The 24264-nt window shown below is 37.3% G+C and overlaps 2 protein-coding genes across 2 annotated transcripts; one reads left to right on the top strand and one right to left on the bottom strand.

The window, feature by feature from the left end:
- Positions 1 to 164: 164 nt before the first annotated feature.
- On the bottom strand, positions 165 to 18123 carry LOC100709934 (integrin alpha-M). Its single transcript, XM_019362658.2, has 30 exons — positions 17945 to 18123; positions 15463 to 15565; positions 15091 to 15182; positions 14619 to 14689; positions 13728 to 13842; positions 11095 to 11222; positions 10825 to 10967; positions 10354 to 10504; positions 9928 to 10078; positions 9633 to 9700; positions 9346 to 9466; positions 9042 to 9181; positions 8801 to 8941; positions 8496 to 8708; positions 8255 to 8388; positions 7155 to 7303; positions 6899 to 7050; positions 6652 to 6777; positions 5664 to 5737; positions 3120 to 3261; positions 2933 to 3031; positions 2740 to 2819; positions 2569 to 2655; positions 2396 to 2465; positions 2198 to 2296; positions 1820 to 1900; positions 1625 to 1735; positions 1356 to 1469; positions 1134 to 1244; positions 165 to 989 (listed from the first exon to the last, which is right to left on the bottom strand). Exons 1-30 carry the CDS (start codon positions 17979 to 17981, stop codon positions 906 to 908), a joined length of 3387 nt encoding a protein of 1128 aa, XP_019218203.1. The 5' UTR covers positions 17982 to 18123; the 3' UTR covers positions 165 to 905.
- Positions 18124 to 19395: 1272 nt separating this feature from the next.
- Positions 19396 to 23238, top strand: aldoab (aldolase a, fructose-bisphosphate, b). The gene is made up of 7 exons (XM_003438483.4): positions 19396 to 19530; positions 20829 to 20947; positions 21201 to 21467; positions 21563 to 21723; positions 22061 to 22319; positions 22445 to 22644; positions 22777 to 23238. Exons 2-7 carry the CDS (start codon positions 20836 to 20838, stop codon positions 22867 to 22869), a joined length of 1092 nt encoding a protein of 363 aa, XP_003438531.1. The 5' UTR covers positions 19396 to 19530; positions 20829 to 20835; the 3' UTR covers positions 22870 to 23238.
- The last annotated feature ends 1026 nt before the right edge of the window (positions 23239 to 24264 follow it).

The following is a 24264-nucleotide window of genomic DNA, read 5'->3' as shown; positions in this document are numbered from 1 at the left end:
TTTCGATATGGGACAATATGTCAATTCTGTACTTTATGGTCGTTTTTCTAATCAAAGAAACTGGATGATTAGTTATCTATAAAAAAATGAAATGTAATTCTACTCACATAGTTAATTCATGATATGCAGATATCATGAATTAAAATGATGAAGTAAAAACTTTATTTTTTATAAATATTACACATTTCACAGTTTATTCTTGAACAACAGCATTCACATTGTTATTGGCACTTTGCACATCTGCAGCTAAGTGCTTGTAAGTATATAAAATATATTAAATTTAATTCATTATACACTACAGGGAGACATGAAAAGTTTTTTACTGTACAATAAATTCTACAAACATACAGTTTGTACAAATATAAAAACAGAGATATTTCATGATATTTTTTATTCTTAAAAAATAGTACAGTCACTCTAAAAAAATTCATACCATAATTCTTTACAGGACTGTTTCAGAATTACTCTACATCTACTCAGGTAGTTCACTATACTCAACCTCAACCATTTTATTTGAGTATCCTTTTTCTATATTGTGCATTAACTTACTATAACCTACTATAAGTGTCTGCTATACAGGATAGTAATTCACAACCTTTCATATTGTGGCCTCTAAAAACAAACACTGTCTGCCTGTGATGCTTTGTCTTCAGGTGGTCTTCAGGTGCTTGTGTTAAATGTAAGCAGTTTTCTGTGCAGACAGTTTAATTTGAACAATTTGATTTACTTTTTTGGTCCAGAAAAAGAGAATAAACAATTTCAGATTTGCTTTTCAGATCTCTTCAGTTCATTTCATGATCCCATTGTGAGGGTCCTGCCCACCAGGTAGGAACTTCTGTTGTAGGTGAATGGGTGAGCAAGGGAGGGATTTCAGACCTTTGAAGATTAGATATGAACCTTTGTTTTTATTCTGTGGGTGCATCTCCACCTGGACCATTTTCTGAATCTTCGGTCATTACCTTGCTATATTTACTCTTGAAAAATCCAGCCTAGAAGTGCAAGGAAAAACATAAAAATCCAGCAACAGTGCATAAAAATTATATGAATGAAAATAAAATTAAATGATTTGTCCACGTTCTCTAATAGCTTTTCTATTGAAAAAGTTAATTGAAAAAGTGTGATCATCATCTCACCTTATACAGAACAACTGTGAGTAAAATCAGAAGAAACAACCCTCCCACACATCCTCCAATGATCTCTTTGATAAAATCTGGCTCAGCATATACTTCTACTTCTGCCTCAATCTGAGAGATAAGGTGACAGAATGTGAATAAAATGTAAACTATTATTATTATTATTATTATATTTTACAAATATAATATTATATACTATTATTATATATTAAAAGTGCTCACCTTGTGAACAGGTGAATTGTAGTCAGACCCTGTTGAAAAGTAGACGTACTTATTTTGGTCGTACTCCAGACTGACTTGACTGGTCAAGAGGAATTTAGCAGATCGAAGTCCAATCTAAGAAAAAAATCAAGAGGGATGAGCTAAATTTGAAATTGGAAATGAATATATCTAGGAAAATATATATATGAGTTAGTAGTACCAAGTAAGGAAGAGGTGTGAAATAAAAAAAAAACTAATGTAGTACTTAACATAAACGTCTCATCAGTTACCTGCTCTATCCACTGTGAAGTGATGTGTCCAGAGATTTCATACGTCCTCTTCTCCTGCCTTTCCAGAGATGTCTTGCACTCAAACACTCTACACATGGCCACAGAGCAGTCCTGTGGATCATTTAAAGAAGACTAAATGCAACAAAAGTTGATCCATTGTAATGTTAAATCTACAATGTTTAGACTAATACTTACCACTACTTTATTTTTTTGGATCTGAGGAACAAAGTCTTTGACACGTGGTTCTTCATAGCTTCCTCTCTTACAGTCTGCAATCTATAATACATTTGATTTATGGTCCCAATCACATGCATGCATTACACTGCTAAGTATGAGCCATTTTTGTAGTCAATACCTAAAACAACATACAATACTGTGTACAAGCCTTGAGCCACCATCATTTCTCTATGTTTTGCAGGGAAAATGGAAAATAGTTTAAATATTCAACACAGCAAAACCTTTAGAAAGCCTGAAGAACTATTACTCAAGACCTCTTACATATATCTTTGATAGCAAAATATAAAGAAATGGAGGGTGACTTAAGACTTTTGCACACTACAGCATATATATTACCTGTAGGTTGTTCGGATGCACCCAAATGTCTTTTCCCCCAAGCTTCACTGGAACCCTGATCCACACAGTGAAATTAAGTGCTCTGATATCATTTGTTACCTGAACAAGAAAAGGAAACAAGAGCTAAGCATAATAGTTGGATTTAAATCATAGAATTCCCTTTACAAAATACAGATATATACACATGTCATGTTCTACCGTGATTGACTGCTGGACTGGTTTCTGCAAATCATTCTTCCCAAATGTGAAATTGTTGTAGCTGGGGGAGCTAAACAGACATATTTTGAAGATTGATTAAATACCATGTAATAGAACAGTTGTCACTTTCTATTTTTTGTTTCCTTTTCTGTTACAAAGAGAACAACACATACCCTTTAATTGTCATAAAAATGCTGTATTTTACATCAATCAATTTTTTTTTGTAGAGTTCACTTGTAGGTGCATGCTCCTGATTTCCACTGAAAGAGAGAAGTGAACATATTTACACTGTATCTGTGGGTCTACTGCTTAAATGAAAAGTACATGTACCAGAGAAACAGTACCTGGTGGCATTTGCAGTGACAAAGATCTTCCTCTGAAATTGACTATTGGTGTCAATCCCATAGAAGACAATGAAGGAAGCCTTAATGGAATGAGAGAGATGAGTGACTTCTCTTTGTCCTTAAGTTGTGCAAAACTCAGAAAAAACAAATTGATAAAAGATTTTTTGTACAAATAAAATAAAAAAAAACAAACCTTAGTTTGGCTCTTGAAAATTGGCTTGTCAATAGTGCAGTCTGTCCTTCCTCGTGATAAATCTTCTTCACTGTCCAAGGACTTGCACTCAATTCTTCCCTTTTATTAGGAAAAAAAAGATTCTAGATGCTTTGGAAGAGCAGCAGATCAGTGATGAACTAATATAGACTTGATCCTGATGCCTTACCTGCTGACTCATGAACTTCCTGTAGGAGAGTCCAGCTGGGTACGTGAGAATAACACGACTGTTGTAGGAGTTTTCTCCTCTGTTCTCCACTGTGACTGTGACATTCAAAAGCTCATCAATGCCCACTTTAACCTCTGAGGATCTGTCAGAGTATGAAGGAGGATGAGAATAAAAGGAGAAGGAAAACAAGACGACAGCTGAACTAAAAGCACAAAATGCTAAATTTAGGGTAGTTTTTAATTGAATGTTAAAATGGTAACAACTTACAGATCCTAAGGGATGCATTATATTTACCAAGTTAACTTATTGCATTAGCATGTTAGCATCTACTGATTAGCCATCCACTCACTTTCTACAGCTATCACAGCTAACATTGGGCAAGGGCCAGCAGTATACCCCGGACAGATTGCTAGTCTGACACAGGGTAGGATAATGCTTAAAATTCGGCATTAGGAGGCAACATGGTGTTTATCAAACTGTACAATATTTCTGCTTAAGAACTAGTAAAGTTAGAAATGAAATATATAAAACGGGTTCAAATAGAGAAAAGTTAATTTTTATCTACATTGGGAGGTTTCTTAGCAGATAATCTCAGCCATCATGAGTAATTCTCTGATCAATTATATTTCATTATATTGCAGTACTTTAGATAGCCATGCTTTATTGTGCACCACAACATGATGAAATAGCATAAAAACTCAACCTGACATTTGTACAGTCATTGCACTAACAGGGGAAAGACAGACTGCACTGAGTACCGGTTATTTAAATATCGTAGCAAGCAAAAAAAAATTTTACACATCGAGTCTCCAGGCAAATAGACATGAAAGAGTATTAGGGCCACATTACAAAAAATATATATTATTCATTATTTAAAAAATTAAGTCTAAATTTCAAGAAACAGTTGAAATACTATTTGGGGGGGAAAAAAAGTTTAAATGTGCATGTAACAGTTGTTGCTACAGATGCTATACTCTCTACGAGATGCCTTGAATAGATGAATTAGTGAACCATCGATATCTTTACATCTGTCCATTACCTGCCATTTTATTTTGTACTAATCCACTCTTCCTCTTGGTTCAAGGACTTTTGGACGTCTTTGTGCCTCTTTGTTTCATCATTTGTTTTTCTTGTTCTTAGTTTCCTATTCTTTTAGTCTGTTTCCTTTTGTGTTCTGTTTGGCGTAGTGTTGCTTCTGTATGTCCTCCCCAATTAGGTCAGACATGTCTTCATGTTGTGCATCTGCCGGTTTCTCTAGTGATGTCTATGCATGTCTGTTTGTTTGCTCTCTTGCCCTCTTTCCTCCCTCGCTTTCTCTCTCCTCCCTCTGTTGCTTTGGTTCTGTCATTTTGTGTCCCAGTGTTTGTGTTCCTTGTACTTCCTGTTTTACTTTGATAGTTTTCTGTCTCATGTGCCTGATAATCAGTTTTGCTTAAACCTGTCCCGTCTGTTCGATTGTTGCCAGCCATGTTCCCAAGGTGTTTCCTCTCTGCCCTGATTCCCTCGTGTATTTAATGTCTGCGTCTCCCTCTGTCCGGGGTCGTGTTCTCCCTCATTCCCTGCTTTGCGTTCTGCCTGTTTATTTGGTTTGTATCCCTGGGGTCCTGTATAAGAGCTGCCTTTTGAGTTCAAGTTTTGCCTACGAGTCTGCATTTTGGGTCCCCCAATCCTGCCTGCTTCACACAGTGCATGACATGATTCTGAAGTACAATTTCATTGACTCAGAGGGTACAGTAGCCATGGCAGTTTGTCTTGATACAACAATTGTAATCTCCACATTTCGAATTTTCTCAAAATAATAAGTAACATTTTATTCTTCTGTCTCTCATATGCCATCGTAAACAGATTTATTATTTGTGTTCGTGTTTTTCTCTTCTTTTTTATTTTCATTTTTTTATTTCTCTTTCCAGCTTTGTTGTGACTTATTAATCATAAAGAAGGGAACTTTTGACAGAGTAGCTATACATTTCATTTAAACGTTTCAGTAGAATAGTGTTTTTATACTTTATGTACAAGAAATTAAAAGTAGCACATTTCCAGGCAAACAAGTTGTCATGGTTCTGGGTTTATTGTGAATTTGAGTGTCCTCGTAAATATGTCTGAGTCAGGTTTTCAGCAAACGTTTTAATACATATTTTTTTAAATTTTGGATTATTGTTTTGGTTTTATTTTGGTGTCCAGTCTTGGTTTTATTATTCTTGGAATGCTTTTAAGTTTTGTGACATAATTGTCTTTTTGGTTTTGGCTCTAGTTTATTCTCATTCTTGCCTCTCCAGTGTTTCCTTGAGTGTGATTTTTTCTTCTTTCTGTATTTCGTTGCACTCTGTTGTTATTTCCTCAAAGAGATTTTTCCATTCCCTTGTGTTTTGGGATTTGGTCTTTTCTTAGGAATGTGTTATCATTTTTAACTTAGCTATTAGCAATAAATTAGGCTTTTTGTTGATCATGTCTGCTTCCTACATGTCGGGTCCTTTCAAATCCATGAGCCACACGGTCGCCTGACTGTGACACAAGTAAAGCTTAACTTTAGTAACTGGGCCTCACCTGGTGAAGTTGAAATCCACCTTCAGGTTATCATTGCAATTCTTGTCAGTGCCACAGTTCATCTCAAACTTTAACTGTGGAAGAGAGCATGGGGGGGATATTTACATTATACATTTCACTCATTATAATTTCATTTTATTTTAAAACTAGAAAGAAACTATTTTATTCTACTTAAAGACTCCACCAATTTCTGTCATTTAGCAATGCTGCCATTCTCGTGGTCTTAAGATATAGCAGCGGTCTCTATGCTCCCTGCTAGCAGTGACAGTGGCATTGGCAGAACTTAATACTTTACACACAGTTTCTGTCAGAGATGCCTTATACAGATGGAGGTAACAGCACAACAAGGGTCCCAGCTATGAAGTTTTACATTTGCATTTGAGTCAATGGTTTTGTAATTATACCTCTGTACACCACTAAAGTCAGTGTTAAATCAAACAATGTGTGACTGAAGTGCAGATATTTAGCTTTAATTCAAAGGGTTGAACAAATGTTTGCATTAATGGTTTAGAAATGACAGATCATTTTTGTACAGTTTCAGAGGCTGAAGAGTAAATGTAATACCTATTGACCTTACTATGTATTACTATGTATTCCACAGCAACAATGAATGTATTCTCTTTTATAAGTTAGGTGAGTAGTGTTAGCTGGTTATGTCACCAAGCTAAGCAGCTGCATGCTTATTACTGTGAAATGGACTAACATTAACCAAAACTTTCTGTACTGAAGATAAAATTCTTTCTAACGATATTATTGATCCACTTCTAAAAAGGATCTTGGTCCTCTGTAGATGCAAGGACTCTACTTAGACCAGTGCTGCACTCTGCATTGGGCAAAGGCTTAAATAATTTGAATTCAGTGTTTTTAGTTAGAGTTTGTCACCACTCTTTGAAGACCTGACAAATGCACAGGTTCTTCTCAGTGCCAGAGTTACATAAAAAGTAAAGGTAAAAGTGTTAACTGTACACTTATAGCGCATGTTGCTTACAGGATAATTGGTTGCTGTTGGAGCCTGCGGGGAAAGACTTGGTGTGAGATTGTTGTCGGAAGGCAAACCATAAAAACTGAATTTAATCTCATTGGAAAGAGGACTGAGAGCATCTTCTGGACAGGCCTGCAAGAAGAGAGCAATGTCAGTGTTGCAGGACTATAAGACTAAAATTAAAATATTTTGTTTACTGACTTGAACATCTGTTGCTTCATTTGATAATTGTGATATTATTAATAGAATTTACCTCAATAAAAAATGTTACAGTTAAACACTGTTTCCCCAAGGTGACAGTAATTGATCCAGACTGTTCTTGTTCTTTCTCATTGAAGTAAGCTCGTTTTTTTGAAGGTTTGCGAGTGGTATCCAGTATTAACGTATAATCAATCCTTGCTTGAGCTGGAATAGATCAGAGTTTGACTTAAATGTTACAAATGCACATGCATACATAAAGTAAACTGATGAATGGTTTAGTGATTTAGAAACAGATAAGAATAACAAACCTGTGTGTAGCTCTACTGTAGACAAGCTGCTCATGGTAAAGCAGACTGTTACTGTGTTCTCCAATGGTTTTGAGCAGTCTACATTCTGAGTAGAGATTTGGTCTGGGCTGAACGATACCTCAGACTTTACCTCTACAATGGGTCTTGATCTGGAAATGGACGTAATAGGGAAAGGAGATGATGAACTAGACATGTGAATGACTATTACCTTTGTAATTAATACTAAGCTGACAGCTAATCTTCACTGTAGATGTTCTGATCAAGACTTCACAACTGTGTACACTTTTCTTTGATTTACTCGCACTGCACATTTTATAAACCACTATGTCTACTTATTTCTATCAATATCTCTGCTACTAAAAGTTTGGGGTCAGTGAGAGATGTTAATTTTCTAAGTAAAGAACATTTTCTCTTATTATATGGCATTGACTAGATATGTTTTAAATGAAATTTAATGATTTAAGGAAGCATTCATTATAAATCTTTAATGCTTTCTAAAGAAGTATCTACAATCACCACCAAGTTTGTTACTGACACCTTGGTAGTACTGGGATGGACCCTCCTTTGCTTTAAACAGAATGGCCTTAATTCTTAGTCGCATAAATTCAATAAGGTGTTGTAGTCCTGTTCAACCACATCCCAAAGGTGCTATTGGACTGAGATCTGCTGACTATGGATACCATTGTTCTTAGACACCAGACTCATCAGAGGAGGCAGTGTTTTTCCAATCTGCTATTGTCCATTTTTGGTGAGTCTTATGCCCTTCTGCATACCCTGGGCCTAACAAGTGGTTATGTGAGCTACTGCTGATTTTCTGTCTGTTCAGTTTAGCTTGTCCAATCTCTATGTGTAGCTGCATGTGTGCATCACCCTTTTTTTCTTTGCAAAAAAAAGCCTTTTTTCCTGTATTTTCCTGTACATTTTGAAGTAAACTGTGTTCTGCAAACGTAATTTCTAATCACATTAATGTGCCTTTTTTATAATTAGAAAATTTTACATTTACACTAAGTTTTAAGAAGTATTGTATTCCTTACAGTTGCACCTTCACAAAAAAGTACCAGTGACAACAATAACACATGGCTGGACTATCTTGGACTTACCTCAGCAAGACAACTCTACCCTTTGAACCCACTGCTAAGTCGGGCAGTCCATCACCACTCTGGTCAAAAGACGACTGACTGATTGATACACCAAAGAACTTCAGTCCTGACTGGACCTCAGAGCCAGTAATTCTCTGTGTGAATGAACATATTTTAATCAATAAAGATGCAGGTTGTATAGATACACTTTTGAATCACAGATAAATTTAATAATTATTGTGAGTTCTTTGATGTTGTGCACCTGTGAGTAAGTAGGACTGATTCTTTCGCCTCCTTCACTGTGGAATATGTAGATGCTGCCTTCACCATTATTCTCCAAAGGTGCTCCAACTGCCAAATCCCTGAATCCATCTGAGTTTAGATCAGGCAGAACAGCAAGAGAAGAGCCGAACCTTCCTTTGACAGCTGCATGTCCTCTTAGTACTAATGGATCATTAAAGTTACAATCCACGATCTAAAAGCAGGAGAGTGAATATTTTTATGATCTTTAAGGATGTTGACAAATAAACTGATTAATTTAACTACAGCAGTTAAAATGCAATTTACCAAATCAGTTAGTCTGCAAACATAAACTCTTCCCTCTCTATCAGGCTCCATGTACATTGGGGCTGATATGAAGATTAGATCAGTGATGTCATCATTATTTATGTCCATGGTGCACACCTCTGCCCCGAAATATTCACCAGTCTGATAATGTGTAAGCAAAAAAATATACATTTTTATTTGAAAAAATAATTTATCTATAATTTACAAGGTCATTCAGATCTGTCTTGCTTCAAATTCATACCTGTGATGAAAAGGGCTCAATCGTTTGGTTTTCAAAGTTTTCTCTGTTAACAGCGACCACAACTCCTCTGTGTTTATATCTTGGAGCACCAAGAACTGTCAGAGAACCACTCTGGGTTTTAGCAATTGCCATGGAGTAACCTAGAATTTGGTAATCACAAAAGGAAAGACAACTTATTTCTCCTTTTAAATTTTGTTCATGTGCAAACCGATTCACTTGTTTGTGTAAAAGAATTACAGCAGAGCTGTGTATATACATGCACACATGTGTATGAGTTAGGCTGTTAAAGCTGTAATATTCTTACCAAGATAACTGTCAGGCTCAAAAGACACATCCTCATATGTTTTCAGCTTCTCCCCTCCTGTTGTGTATTGCACGTAGCCTCCCCTCCACTGGTTTGCACCAACAATAGACATCTGAATTCCCTACAGTGTAGACAGAAAATACATTTAATATACAATAAATTTTTCATTTAAAATCTGGACTGTGTTTAATTATCTGGTTGCCTTCAAGTTACAAAAGGTGGCACATGTGAATCTCTCTTTCTCATCAGACTAGACTGTCTGATGAGTTTCAGGTACTTTTAATTACCTCAGGTGCATAAACTGTACTAAATCCCTCTTGAGACATTTCCATTTTCAGTGACTCTCCACTGCTTGCTGTGACAGAAAAAGAAACAAGACAAAACTGTAATTATCCTTAAAGTAATGAATTCAAATGACTTTTTGTTGTTTATTCTAAATGTGCTGAGTATTTATTGCTTTTTTCATGAAGCACCAAGCTGTTTAACTTAAAATGAGACAAAATTTGTAAAATGCATTAAAAAGAATCTAATTTTCTTACAAGAATTTTAACAAAGCTTTAATGTTGAATGTAAATTTTGTACCTTCAATGGGAAAAATTTTGTCTTGTAGATTCTGTCTTATTTCTTCAAGTGCGTCAAAGTTCTGCACTTCAAACACATGTTTTTCTGAGGGAGATGATGCAATGGTGCTCAGTTCTTGTTTTGCTTCAGTTTTATCAAATGCATCTCCGACCTAGAGATTTGAAAAACTATGATTAAGTTTTCATACTATTCAAGATCATTTGCTCACTTTGGTATAATGCAGTCCTTAAACTTCACCTGATTTGAAATCAAATTTACACACAGATATTATACTCTTTAACACTAAAAAGAACCCAAATCAATGATAACAGTTATTTGTTGTTGACTGAATGGCAGAACTAATTCACAGCATGTCTGACAAGTGACACCATCATCAATCAATGTGAAACTCAATATTCTACAAGTTTAAATAACTGAAGTGCTTACCCCAATAACAAATCGAGCAATTGTTTTATTTTCTGCTTGCTGCACTGCACCTTCCAGGTTCTCACGGTCATTAGATGCTCCATCAGTAATTACAATCAAGACCTTCTTCACATTTGGTCTGGAGCCTTTCTGTGGGCTGAAAACTTTTTCCCTGTCAAAAAAATAAAAAAAATAATACAATGTAATTTCAACACAAAGTATTTTTAAAAGTGCACCTTGTGGTCATATATATTTCAGTGTTATTAATTTTTTTTTCATAATTTTTCCAAAATACAGATATTTTTGTACTTTGCAGATGCAGCATTAGATCTGCAAGTATTTCAAATTGGCCTTGGTTTGTGCCATCTTGTCCACTTTGTAGAACATAATACTGAACATGCACAGTATTACTGTGGTCAGATTCACTGAAAAAAATTTTGGACAGGAAGTCTTGATAATGCAGTGCTTCAGTAATATCATTGCATCACTTACACAACTTCTTTGATGGCCTTAGCTGTGTAAGTCTTTCCAAAGTGTTGCTGAATTCTATTGATTTCATCGTCCATTTCAGATAAGTTAAATTTTTTAAAGTTAAAATGAACCTCTGGGGAACTGGAGAACTGGGAAACAGAAAACTGAAAGAAAGAAAAAATATGTGAAACATGTTTTAGATAATATTTTAAGGTTTTAAATGCAAACAAAGATGTAAACTATGTCATGATTTGCTGTGATTTAAGTGACAGAGGGGCAACAGTGTCTCACCTGTGTGTCACTTGAGAGAAATGATTCAATTAGATCTCTCACAAACTTCTTCATTGTTCGAAAATCAGGACGAGATACACTGCCTGAACCATCCAACAGAAAGGCAAGGTCGACTTGTGTTTCACAATCTGTCAAAGAAATGGATTCAAAATGAGATCTAGTTTTATGGGGGGATTTTTATATTTTTTCACACTCATATAAAAAGCAATGCAAAAGAATTTTGCACCTCGGTAAAGGAATTATGAATAACACAAAGACAACCTATGTTGTATGCATTAGCTAGTTAATCACTAAATGTACGTATGTTTGTCTATTTAGTGGCATAGCTCAGTCGCTGTTGTCTATGTTTGTTTAACAAGAGAGACAAGAAGATTAAGGGATTACACGAGTTTGGTCCAAAAATGCTTATCGGGGTTTTATCAAAGTTAATGTATAAGATCTACAACCACAATTATTCTTAGTCTTATTGTTTACATTTACTTTTATTTCTTTAAGAAAATACAGAAAAATACAGAAAAAATTATTTGTCTTGATGGATAGTCAATCATTCAGGGAATGAAATCCCAGAAGGTTGATTGTGCTCATGTGGATGTTTACAGTGGGTTTCATCACTCATCCAAGTGACTTCCTCAGTCTCAGGTCACTACAGGATTCTCCAACCTTATAAACATCCAGATGAACAGAATCGACTTTCAAAGTCATCAATGATTTATGAACAGCTCATAACCTCTGTCACTTAGAAGGAAGCCAAAACTTTTCAGTGTCTTACACAAAAATCTTGTGAATTAAAAATATTTGTATAACATGCCTCAAAACAATTAGAGATGTGCTGCAAGACTGCATTGAGGACCCTGAATAAAAAGCAATCAGACTTACTTCAATTACTGTGATGAATTACACACTAAAGTTTGTTTGAGTGACAAATACACTTTCTTAACATGGTGATAAGGTTATTCTATTCTGAATAACTGAGAGACAAAGAACTTTCTACTTAATAAATTAAGTGTTGAAAGGGCAAATCACTCCAGAAAAGCTGTAATTCCACTAAATAGTCATTAAACAGATGATCTAAAAGAAGACTTTAAAATCATTCATAAGAATTTATTTTGATGTGGATTATTTCTAAGTAATTATGTATTACTTAGAAATAATGACTTGTTATTTAGGGGCATAGCAGTATGAAAGGCATATGCATCCAAGACAAAGATAACACAAGTAAATATAAATAAATATAAATAATATAAATATACAGTATTTAGTATGATGATTTCATTTATTCAAGAAAAACAGCTATTCAAACCCACCTGGACCTTTGTGAAACAATAAGCTGGGTGTTTTTTAGTTTCAATACAGACTACTAGACCTGTTCAATCAAGAAATAACTTCAGTAGAACCTGTATGACAAACTGAAGCATGCTAAAGATCTCAAAAAGCAACGCATCATGGCACGATCTAAAGAAACTCAAGAAGAGATGTGAAATATATCTTTGACATCTATAAGTCATTTCTAAGGTTTCTGGACTCAAGCAAACCATGATGAGAGCCATTATCTACAAATGGAAAAACTAAGAACAACTAAGAACAGGTGAACCTTCTCAGGAGGTGTCAACCTACCAAAATTACTCCAAGTGCACATCAGCGATTCATCAAGAAGGTCCCAACCAAACCCAGACCAGCATCTAAAGAACTGCAGGCCTCACTTGTCTCAGTTAAGGTCAGAGTTCATGATTCAACAATAGAAAAGAGACTGGGTAAAAATGGCATAAAAATAGAGAATTCGAGGAGAAAATCACCCAAAAAAGCACAAAGACTCGTCTCACATTTGCCAAAAAATGTACTGAAAACATTTTGAATTGTTTGAGTCCCGTTAAATCTGGAGTAAAACCAACACAGCATTTCATTAAAAAAGCATCACACCAACAATCAAACACGGTGATTGCAGTGTGTCTAGGGCTGATTTTGCTGCTTCCTGATGACTTGGTGTAATTGATGGATCTATGAATTATGTTCTCGACCAGAAAATCCAAGATGATCATGTCAAAAGTTCAAGCACATTTGGGTCATGCAACAGGAGAATGATCTAAAACAAACCAGCAAGTTGAACTCAAGATGAGAGAATAGTCTCATCTAGTCAAAGTCTGGACCTAACGCAGATTAACATGACATTAAAAAGGGCATTCCCAGTCTAAACCCCACCGGTGTGGCTGAATTAAAACACTTCTTAAAAAAAAAATAGTGGGCTGTGGAGGTATGGTACAGACGACACAGGAGCTTTAACTTTCCACTCCGATTTTATTTATCACAACACATAAACTGAACACATCGCGCCACACAACTCGACAAAACCCGTCCTCTCTACTTGGGTGTGAGTGGAGACCTAGTGGGCCGCCACAGGGCCAAAATTTCTCCACAGCCACGTGACACACTCACTGACAAACACTTGACTGCAGTTCTTGCTGCCAGAGACGACATAACCAGTTATGACAGATGGCAATTACTTTTTCACAAAGGGCCAGGTAGGTTTGAAAAGCTTTTTTCCTTAATAAATGAAATCATCATTTAAAATCTGTTTTTTTTTACTCAAATGCATTATTTATTATAGGTACATTTTCACAAACTCTGTTTACTATTACCTTCAAGAGAAGATGGTATCGGTGGTCCAAATGAATTAGAGCTGTCTATCTGAAAGCACACACCATTGTACATGGTGATACTTTTGCAGTGCTTTGGGATGGATGGACAACACACCTGAGAGGAGACAAAGACAAGTTCTGATTGGGCTGATTATTTCCTGTCCCTGTTTCCTTTATTCCATATAAAAATCAATCAGATCTGAAAAAAATAAATTCCCACATAAATCTTCAGTATCAGCTAATGTATTTTTTTTTTTTTAAAGAATTTCTGATTCTGCTCTCTTTCAGGAACATGTGTGTGAATATGGCCTGTGGGGGCTCTGGAGGTGTGGTACTCAATCCAGGCTGTAGAGCTCACTCAAAATACAAACCTGACTTCTATTCCTTTGTCATCTTTCTACATTCAGACAGACCTGCTTTTCCTCTCTATCTACACCACACTGAACATTATCTGTACCAGTAAATTTTAAAAGGTCTGGGTCTTATGTAGCACTTTTCTTATACAACCTCACTCTTTCACACCCACTCAAACAAATAATTTTTTCTATCCTTTTCCTATGTAAGTGCTTTCTATCTAACATTTACATGCATTTATACTCTGACAGATGCATCAGAGTGCAGCTTGGGGTTAGTATCTTGCCCAAGTATATGTGGCATACATTCTGGTGCAGATGGGACCACAGTCACCCAGTAGCATTAAGCTAATATGTAAAATGTGTTGTTGTTGTTGTTTTTTAAATTAGCTGATTCTGTGGAGAACCACTGGGAGGTTCAGTGATTTTTCACAATGCAATCTTTAACACAAGACATTTTACATACATAAGACAGAGGAGTTGGATCAACAGTGATTTTAAAAAGTACTTAACATAAGGTCTGGAGCTAGCAACTCACCACAGTGTTTTCTGCAGAGGGATCACTTGCCATTGACATACCAAGGGACACATTAGCTGGCAAATCTGGGGCTGAAATGAAAGAATTCAATATTTGTTAAAACACAAAAAACTCCTTGATAATGGAAGAAACAGTGAAGCCAAAGACTACAAAGCACCTCAATTAATACACTTCCCTTTTTACATGTTCAATTTACACGGCACATTTACAACAGAAAGAAACGCAACACTGAATTCACTTTCACTATAACTTCATTTCATAGCTGTAAAAATTTAAAAAGTAAGATGATCTGAGTTTTGAAGGCTGAATGTTAAATACAAAGATATCTGCTTTAGAAATCTACTATAACTATGATTTGATTTAACCAAGTTTCTGTGCCAGGATCTGAGCAGAATTTTTGCGAAGGTAAAATAGTTACTGTTGAGGTTTTAAGACATTCAGTCAAGACATTTATAAATTAATGGTTACCTACCGTCTAGTTTTATATCTTGACATTTTGGAGGAGAAGTGGTACAACTATATATTCCCCCATTCTCCTGTTCAAGTGGGGCACTGACGATCAAACTATGGAGATAAATCCAGACAACGATGTAAGTCTAGAGAGCAAACTGTGGTTAAATACACTACATATCTTTTCTATTAAGAAATATTGCATGTTTGTTTATTTATTACTAACTAACCTATTATGATGTTTGTTAGAAGAAAATTAGTAATAAATAGCAATATTCCTAAAAAGCAAATAGTCCAATTGCAAGCCTACATTTAACAAACATGTATGTGTGTGTATGTGTGATACACTGTGTGTATGTGTGATAACACTTTATCAATGTGTCTTGTGACTTACTCTGATTTTCTTTGAATCACCTTGTACCCAAAACCAGCAGCAGAGCTACTCAGGGTCTTCCAAGCCCCAGGATCAATATTGAAAGAAAGCGCAGGATTTAACACTGAGAATTAAAGAAGCAAAAAAAAAAAAAAAACTCTAATGTGATTATAGCACTTCTGTTAAATACCACATACAGAAAATTGTATAGAGTCTGTGTTTCTCTTTAATTTTGTTGGAGTGTAGCAGTTTGAACTGAGGTCTGCCTCAGTGGGTGATCTTTTATTACCACTAGAGAGCACATAAGCTAGATATTTTTAAATTCTAAGAACTCAGAGGAATTATTCTCTTGTAAAACACACTCAAGACTTCAATTTGGAGTCAATTTTATGTCTTAAATTCCATATATACAGTCAAAAGTTTGGACACACTTTCTTATTTAATCGTTTTTCTTTATTTTTTAGTACTCTCAACATTGTAGAGACATACTAAAGACATCAAATATATCCACGATATATGGAACTATATAGCAAAGAAAAAAATTATAAATAACTCTAAATATGTATTATATGTTACATTCCTGAAAGTAGTCACCGTTTCCTTTGTTGACAGCGCTGCAAACCCTGGGCCTTCCCTTAATAAGCTTCATGATGAAGTCACCTGAAATGGTTTTCACTTCACAGGTGTGCCTTGTCAGATTTCATTTGGGGAAATTCTTGCCTTCTTGGTGAGATTGGGACCATCAGTCAGTGTGTTGTGCAGGAGTCAGGTAGATACACAGCTGACAGTCCTATTTGACAACTGTTAGAATTCATATTATGGCAACAACCATTCAGCTAGGTAAAGAGAAACGACAGTCCATCATTACTTCAAGAACTGAAGACAGTAATTCCGAAAAATTGCTAAAATTTTAAATGTATCCCCAAGTGCAGTCGCACAAAACATCAGGCACTTGATGAAACTGACTCACATGAGGACGCCCCAGGAAAGGAAGACCAAGAGTCACCTCTGCTGCTGAGGATACATTTATCTGAGTCACCAGCCTGAGACATCGCAATTTAACAGCACCTCAGATTTGAGCCCAGATAAATGCCACACAGAGTTCCAGTAGCAGACACATCTCTACATCAGCTGTTCAGAGGAGACTGTGTGAATCAGGCCTTTATGGTCAAATAGCTGCTAAGAAACCACGACTAAGGAAAAGCAACAAGCAGAAGAGATTTTTTTTTAGCCAAGAAAGACTAGGAATCAACATTGGACCAGTGGAAATCTGTGCTTTGGTCTGACGAGTCCAAATTCGAGAACTTTGGTTCCACCTGCTGAGTCTTTGGTGAGTGTGAACGGATGGTCTCTGCATGCATGGCTTCCACCGTGAAACGGGGAGAAGGAGGTGTGATAGTGTGGGAGAGGCTTTGCTGGTGACACTGTTGGGGATTTATTCAAAATTGAAGGCACACTGAACCAGCATGGCTACCACAGCATCCTGGAGCGACATGCCATCCCATTCAGTTTGCATTTAGTTGGACCATCATTTGTTTGAAAACAGGACCCCAAACACACCTCCAGCTGTGTAAAGGCTATTTGACCAAGAAAGAGAGTGATGGAGTGCCGTGCCAGATGGCCTGTCCTCCACAGTCACCTGACCTAAACCCAGTTGAGATGGTTTGGAATGAGATGGACCGCAGAGTGAAGGCAAAAGGGCCAACAAGTGTTCAGCATGTTGGAAAACCATTTCAGGTGACGACCCCAATAAGCTCATCAAGAGAATGCCAAGAGTGTGGAAAGCAGTAATCAAAGTAAAGGGTGGATATTTTTGAAGAATCTAAACTATAAAACATGTTTTTGAGTTATTTCACACTTTTTTGGTTTACTACATGATTCCATATGTGCTCATTTATAGTTTTGATGCCTTCAGTGAGAATCTAATGTAATTAGTGATGAATATAAAGAAAAAACATTAAACGGTTTCATAACCCCCTGAAAAGTAAATTTATTAAAACATTTTATTACAATGCCATGCCCTCAAGTTTAATTCTTGTCAACACAGTGTTAGTTAGATTATTCATCACAGGATCAAAAAGTACAATATGACACTGAAAACAGGCCTCAAATATGTGATGATTGCATTAACACAGAATTTTTTGTGATTTAGCATTTACATATTTATTGTGGATTAATAATCAAGAATTTAATTTTGGAAAATTATTTATGAAAGGGTTTTTCACTAAGTGCATGCTAGAGGTGAAATGCAATTAAAATATTGTACTCATTAAGCTATTTTTACACTCTGAAACTAACTGGGCTGATCACACGTCTCAGTAAGTTTGATTCACAGAGAAAAAAAAGGAAATGAGCACAACAGACATACTGCTCCATAATAGGGTGTTACTTATTATAGCATTCTGCAGGTTTTCAATAAATATTTGTTCAGCTAAGTGCGTAATTTTACTTAAAATGAAGGCATAACTAGACAATGAAAGATAAAAAGCACAAACTGTCTTACCTGACAAGAATATTGTAGAACTAAGTATCCAGTTCATTGTGTTACTCCCATGGAAAATAATTTTAACTGTGATATTTGGTTTTATTTTTAATTTTCACTGCCACTTCTGCTAAAAGCGTGTAAGAAGGAGCCAAAAAGCAGAAATAATCAGGTGACTGATCAAAGCCAAGGCATCTGTAGAGGAAGGAGGAGTAAAACACAGCAGCAGCTGTGGTGGTGTGTGGCCAACTTTTAATTTAGTTTAAGCTCTAATTTTCTTAAACAATAGTATAACAGTAAACCAACTGGATAGTTTATTAATATGTGGACAACCAGATGAAATTGTTTTAAATGTAATTAAAATGTTAACATTTAAATAAAATCATCTGCCTCATTAGCAGGTCTAAGATAAATTCTTTGCTGAAAATTTGAGGTCAGTCTGATAAAATTCTTTTTGTTTATCACGTTAAATTGTAAATAAGAAAAGGGAATGTTGAACATCTAACATTATGACTATTACTTTCCCTGTAGTTGACTAGTAAGTTGAATTTGCTTGTTCACATTTCGACTTAACACGTCTATTCCTGTTGCATTGTTCAGCCCACAAGCCCTCCTGTCAGGAAGTTGGTCTCTTTTACGGCAAGTGCGTGCCACTAAAAAAGTGTAGTGTGCACTACAAAACCCAAAGTCTGAAAATGTGAGAACATCCGAGTTGCAAAATTTTATGTCTTTTCATGTGTCTGTTTCGTGCTTTCCCATGAGCTGAGTGAGAGACACAGAAACAGATGCAAAGTGCAATGTGCCCCGAAAATATGAACCTGCAACCTTTCCCTAGCTTGGCGGTTGACCTCTTCCTGCAGAGCACAGACGATCAAGAAAGGTTGAGAAAAGGTCAAGGATCAGTGTGCTGTGTTGCTGCGTCTGGTTTGGATTTCTAAAGGCGGGTTGGCAATGTTGCAACATGCTCAACCCTTTCTCACTCTCACTCTTTTTCTGTGTGTGTCTGTGTGCACGCAGACACACATATTTAGTGCATTCTACATATACCCCCAAATTTATCTTCCTTCACATACTATTTCAAATGACCTCTGGATATTAGATGTTCTTCTTTGGTGAGGCAGCGCATTTTAAAATAACTGCAGCCAAATAAAATGTTTCATATAAGACAGAATGTAAAGGATGTGCTTGGAAGATGCATAATTTCATTTAAGGAGAGTGTAAGAAACACTTACATAGTAGGCAAATTTGCGCCATGCCATTCTTCCCTAGACATTTCTGGATAATATCGTCTACTCATTACCCATCTATCTGGACTTTATCTAAACCCTAACTGCCTGTTATTCCATCGCATTTTGTGCCATTCACTGAAACACTCTTTGCCCTTTGAGTGGCTGCTCGCTAGCACGTTACTCCAGCCCCAGTCCTGCTGAATGTCACAAGCCATCTCTGGTTGCATCCTGTTCTTTTTATAGTTGGGCAGCTGAAATGTGAGGGGTCACAATGGGAGGATAAATACAAGGGCCAGCAGGACTGCAGGGGTGTCACAGACGAAGGCCGGATCTTCTCCCTTCTTCTCTCTTCTCTCAGCTCTCCTCGCAACCTCAAAGGTAAAAGATTGAATTCATGCCCATGAAGAAAACAGCATTTTAAGTGGATTTGTTGGTTAGCTATTGAATGTTATGTTATAAAGCCTTGGCATAATGAGAGGCTTATGACCTGTATACCAGAATTAAAATAAAAACAGTGTTATGCATCTTCTTGTAGCTTTCACAACTGTGTGGTTAACATGACTAGCTCGAAGTATATCAGTGAAACCCGCAGGTTCATGTCTGTTGGTTAAATGCAAGTGTGCGTCTTTTTTTTTCATTACCTCAGTGAACCAGATGCTATACAGATGAAAATATCTCATCCTTTTCTATAGTATAACAACACTAAATAATGATTGTGATGAACTGTGAGAATGATTCTCCCTTGACATTAAACAAAGCTGATCATTTTTGGTAAACTTCAGTCACCTAGCTTTATCTGATGCAAAGTTTCCATTGGCACATTGGTGGGGTGACTCAATAGTCTGACTAATTTCTTGCTTTACTGGATCAATTCATCTAAACTACCTTCTGCAATGTGGCATGCCTCATCAACAGCGGGGTGTAACACTGCACATTTTCTTTTTTGCAGCCCCTTCATGCTACATGAGCTACAGTGCACTCACTGCCTCATGCAAGCAGTATACTGGGTACACTGGGTATATTTAGTCTAACGTATTGATAGTGGCGACAGGGTGACAGTTGGAGGAGGTATGCGATAGGAGGCCAGTCAAGCGGAATGGTGAGGGAAGGGGGGCTGTGGAGGGGAATGGAAAGGTCAGGGATAAGAGGCTAGAAAATGGAATAGGTCACGGACGTGCACACGATTTTTTAAGGGTGGTCAGATGCATGGAGGGTGGGGCATGTGGTGGTGGTGGAGGGGGGGGGGGAGGGGGGGGGGGGGGGGTATCTGTGGAAGTTCTCTGACACTGGATCCTCTGTGAGGCTACATATTGTGCCTGGGGAGTAGAGTGAAACCAGTGCACAAGCTGCTGCAGCAGTTAAAGCTTAAACAGCTGCTGTCGCATGTAGGACACAAGCTGGCCTGGGTTGTTTTAGCAAAAGATAGTCTGACAGGAAAACCATGAGCCAGACGTTTTTGTTTTTTTTTTACCACTTCCTTCACACAATGAACCCGATGTTCTGTTCTCCTTTCATCTAGCAGTTTCCCACACATATACCCTGAAACTGTTACACTCAAAAGCAGATATGCAGAGCAGTATAACCTTTCGACTTGGCACACTGTAAAAATGTATAATCTCTGTGTCCTGTTCATTATTAATTTCTCAAATTTTTGTCTTCCCTTTATTTATATCAAGAGTCAGGATGCCTCACGCATACCCTTTCCTCACTCCTGAGCAGAAGAAGGAGCTCAATGATATTGCTCTGAAGATTGTGGCTCCTGGCAAAGGAATCCTTGCCGCAGATGAGTCAACTGGTAAGAAAATGAACCTATATACTAACAATCAGTTATTTGGCACAGTCAACTCAACAGTTGCCAAAAACCATGACTTAAGGATCACAGTTAGGCTACAGTTGAAACTGGTTTCATTGTGTGTGTGTTTTCTCAGACCTGAACTGAAACACTTCTGCAAATGTGCAGACATGCAGACAGACTGTGGTTTCCAACACCTAATAATATAGTATTTTTTTATAGTCCATCTGATTTGATATGTTTCTATAACCTCCAGGCAGTGTGGCCAAGCGCTTCCAGAGCATCAATGCTGAGAACACTGAGGAGAACAGGAGGCTGTACCGCCAGCTCCTCTTTACTGCTGACAACCGCATCAGTCCCTGTATTGGTGGCGTTATCCTCTTCCATGAGACCATGTACCAGAAGACCGACGATGGCAAGCCTTTCCCTCAATACCTCAAAGAAAGAGACATGGTGGTGGGTATCAAGGTCGACAAAGGTGTTGTCCCCCTGGCAGGAACCAATGGCGAGACAACCACCCAGGGTGAGCACAGAAAAGATCCAGACATCATCAGTATTACATCATCATCTTTTAATATTTTTATCTAACGTATCGTGTATGGCTTTCCTTCTTAACAGGTCTCGATGGACTTTATGAGCGTTGCGCCCAGTACAAGAAGGATGGTGCTGACTTCGCTAAGTGGCGTTGTGTTCTGAAGATCACCCCCACCACGCCCTCAAGACTGGCTATCATAGAGAATGCCAATGTCCTGGCTCGCTATGCCAGCATCTGCCAGATGGTAAGACACAATAGACAGATAACCCAGTTTCACAGAATTTTACAAAATACTTTTGCTGTTTTTGCTTGTTTCTTTTTTGCATGGCTGCATTTCATTTGATCATGCCACACACACACTTCCTGCATGGCTAGAAACACGCAATGAGGAAACCTCAGAATGTGCCAACAAGCTCAAAAACCTTTTCTCCAAATTAATACTATATCATAGTATCCACAAGGCAGCATAGCAGAAGCAGAAATTTTTAAATTTTAAAAAGTCTTCACTGTTGGATTTCATGTCTTGCCTTCTTAATATGAGCTCCTATTTTACACTGTCCTTGTGTCCTGGCCTTTCCTAGCATGGTATTGTCCCCATTGTTGAGCCTGAGATTCTTCCTGATGGTGACCATGACCTGAAGCGTTGTCAGTACATCACTGAGAAGGTCCTGGCTGCCGTCTACAAGGCCCTGTCTGACCACCACGTCTACCTGGAGGGTACCCTGCTCAAACCCAACATGGTTACCGCTGGACACTCTTGCTCACACAAGTACACCAACCAGGAGATTGCCATGGCAACTGTTACTGCCCTGCGCCGCACCGTTCCCCCTGCAGTTCCTGGTAAGCTGAAAGTGCATCACACGCTTGCTGATATGCACACTTTTCCACTTTTTTAGACATAATCTTTTGTGACTAATCTACATTAGATCTGCACTCTGGGTTGCTAAACTCTACCTGCTTTGCAGGTATTACCTTCCTGTCTGGTGGCCAGAGTGAGGAGGAGGCCTCTGTCAACCTGAACGCCATAAACCAGTGCCCCCTGCACAAGCCCTGGGCACTCACCTTCTCATATGGCCGTGCACTGCAGGCCTCTGCCCTGAAAGCCTGGGGTGGGAAGAAGGAGAACGGAAAGGCATGCCAAGAAGAGTTTGTCAAGAGAGCTCTGGTATGACTGAATATGAACTCTGTAACTAAAATATATAACTATTTGAAAGAGTTGTATTATTATTATTAACATCAAACTTGTGGTCTAGAGTCCTATTGTGCATTCAGTAACATCGTCTTTTCTATCTTACAGGCCAACAGCCAGGCCTGTGTGGGCAAATATGTTTCCTCTGGAGTCAGCGCTGCTGGTGGAGAGTCACTGTATGTGGCTAATCATGCTTATTAAGCATAACCACCCTTTTTCCACCCCTACCCCTCCATTATTACATCATCACGGAAAAGGAGACGTCCCTTAAGGCACCACCTATGAAATTCACACTCTACTATTAAACACTACAATAGAAACAGCAACACTTTTACATCTCAGTAGGAAGCAAAAGAGAAAGAAGGAAAAAAGCTTTGAGTGGTTGCTGCAGCTAGGAGACTAAAACACGTTCTTCCTCCATTCCCTTAGCTTTTATTTTTAAACACCTTTTTTCAGGTGAAGATTCCCACACTGTTTTTACACTTGTACTATTTTCCTTGGTCTGCTTCCAGTAAGTTCAGTATATGATTTATACTGGTTCCATGGAATAAAGTATTTACCGTAGCGTGACGCTTTCCTTCCTTTTTCTGGTTTTACTTTGTGTTTTACTTCTCACTGGTCAACATTATTTTAAGTTCCCATGAAACTAACACTGTCAGTTGCCATAATAATTACACTTCAAGCAGAAGTAGCCTTATGCGGTTTACTGATCTAGCTTTATTTTTAATAGCAAATGAAGTTTGCTGATGGGACTGTAAGGTAGCAAATTACCAAACAGAAGTAAAATATGTCCTTGTTACTGTTTTTTTTTTCAAAGATTTATTTATTGCTTTTCCAAAAGTATTTTAAACAACGAAAACAGATAAAAATAAAATAAAATAAAGGAGGAGATTAATAAAAATTGAGTATGTAATGATAATATATGCTCATTGTATATGAACAGTGTAAACACACAGATATAGATATATACACTCACCCATGTAGATCCTTGTTACTGTTATTTTAAACCCTCTGCTCTGTTTAGGATCCCGAGAGGATTGATTCTTTGTTACAAATTGAACTGTTTGCACGTAAAAAGTTGAAGCATTAAGAAAAACAGTCAACACAGAAACCTTTCCCTTATAGTCGGGGAATTCAGTAGTACTTTGAAAAAGTACATATTAACCAATTTCAACTGCAAGAGATGGAATAAATCCTAAATAGTAAATAAATAAAACAATGAATTTTATACTGGGGCTTTATGGAGGCCCCAATTTAATCCTCAGCTGTCTTCTGACTGGCTGCCCCTCATATATAAAAGGTTTGAACAGGAGTTTGTCTTTGTAGGTTCTCACTCATCCAGGTCATGATAGTCCAAGGAGCTACTGGACTCCTTTAGGGTCCTTGAAGAGGTTTTACCTCTCATCTAAGAATCTTTTTCAGTTCTGAAACCAAATGGTGGAGAGTCCCAGGTATTTAAACATTAATGGGGGGTGTCATAGAGCAGCTGCTCAAAGAAGTCCTATCATTAATTAATGTTTCAATTTTAAATATGATCAACTTGTCTGTATTATTCGGCTATGTACTTTGGTATTAAAAATTCTTGAGTAATTTTAA

Source organism: Oreochromis niloticus, linkage group LG8 (assembly GCF_001858045.2).
Source record: "Oreochromis niloticus isolate F11D_XX linkage group LG8, O_niloticus_UMD_NMBU, whole genome shotgun sequence".
NCBI lineage: Eukaryota > Metazoa > Chordata > Actinopteri > Cichliformes > Cichlidae > Oreochromis > Oreochromis niloticus.
The sequence above is the reverse complement of the archived record's forward strand: the minus strand, read 5'-3'. Positions and strand labels throughout refer to the sequence as shown.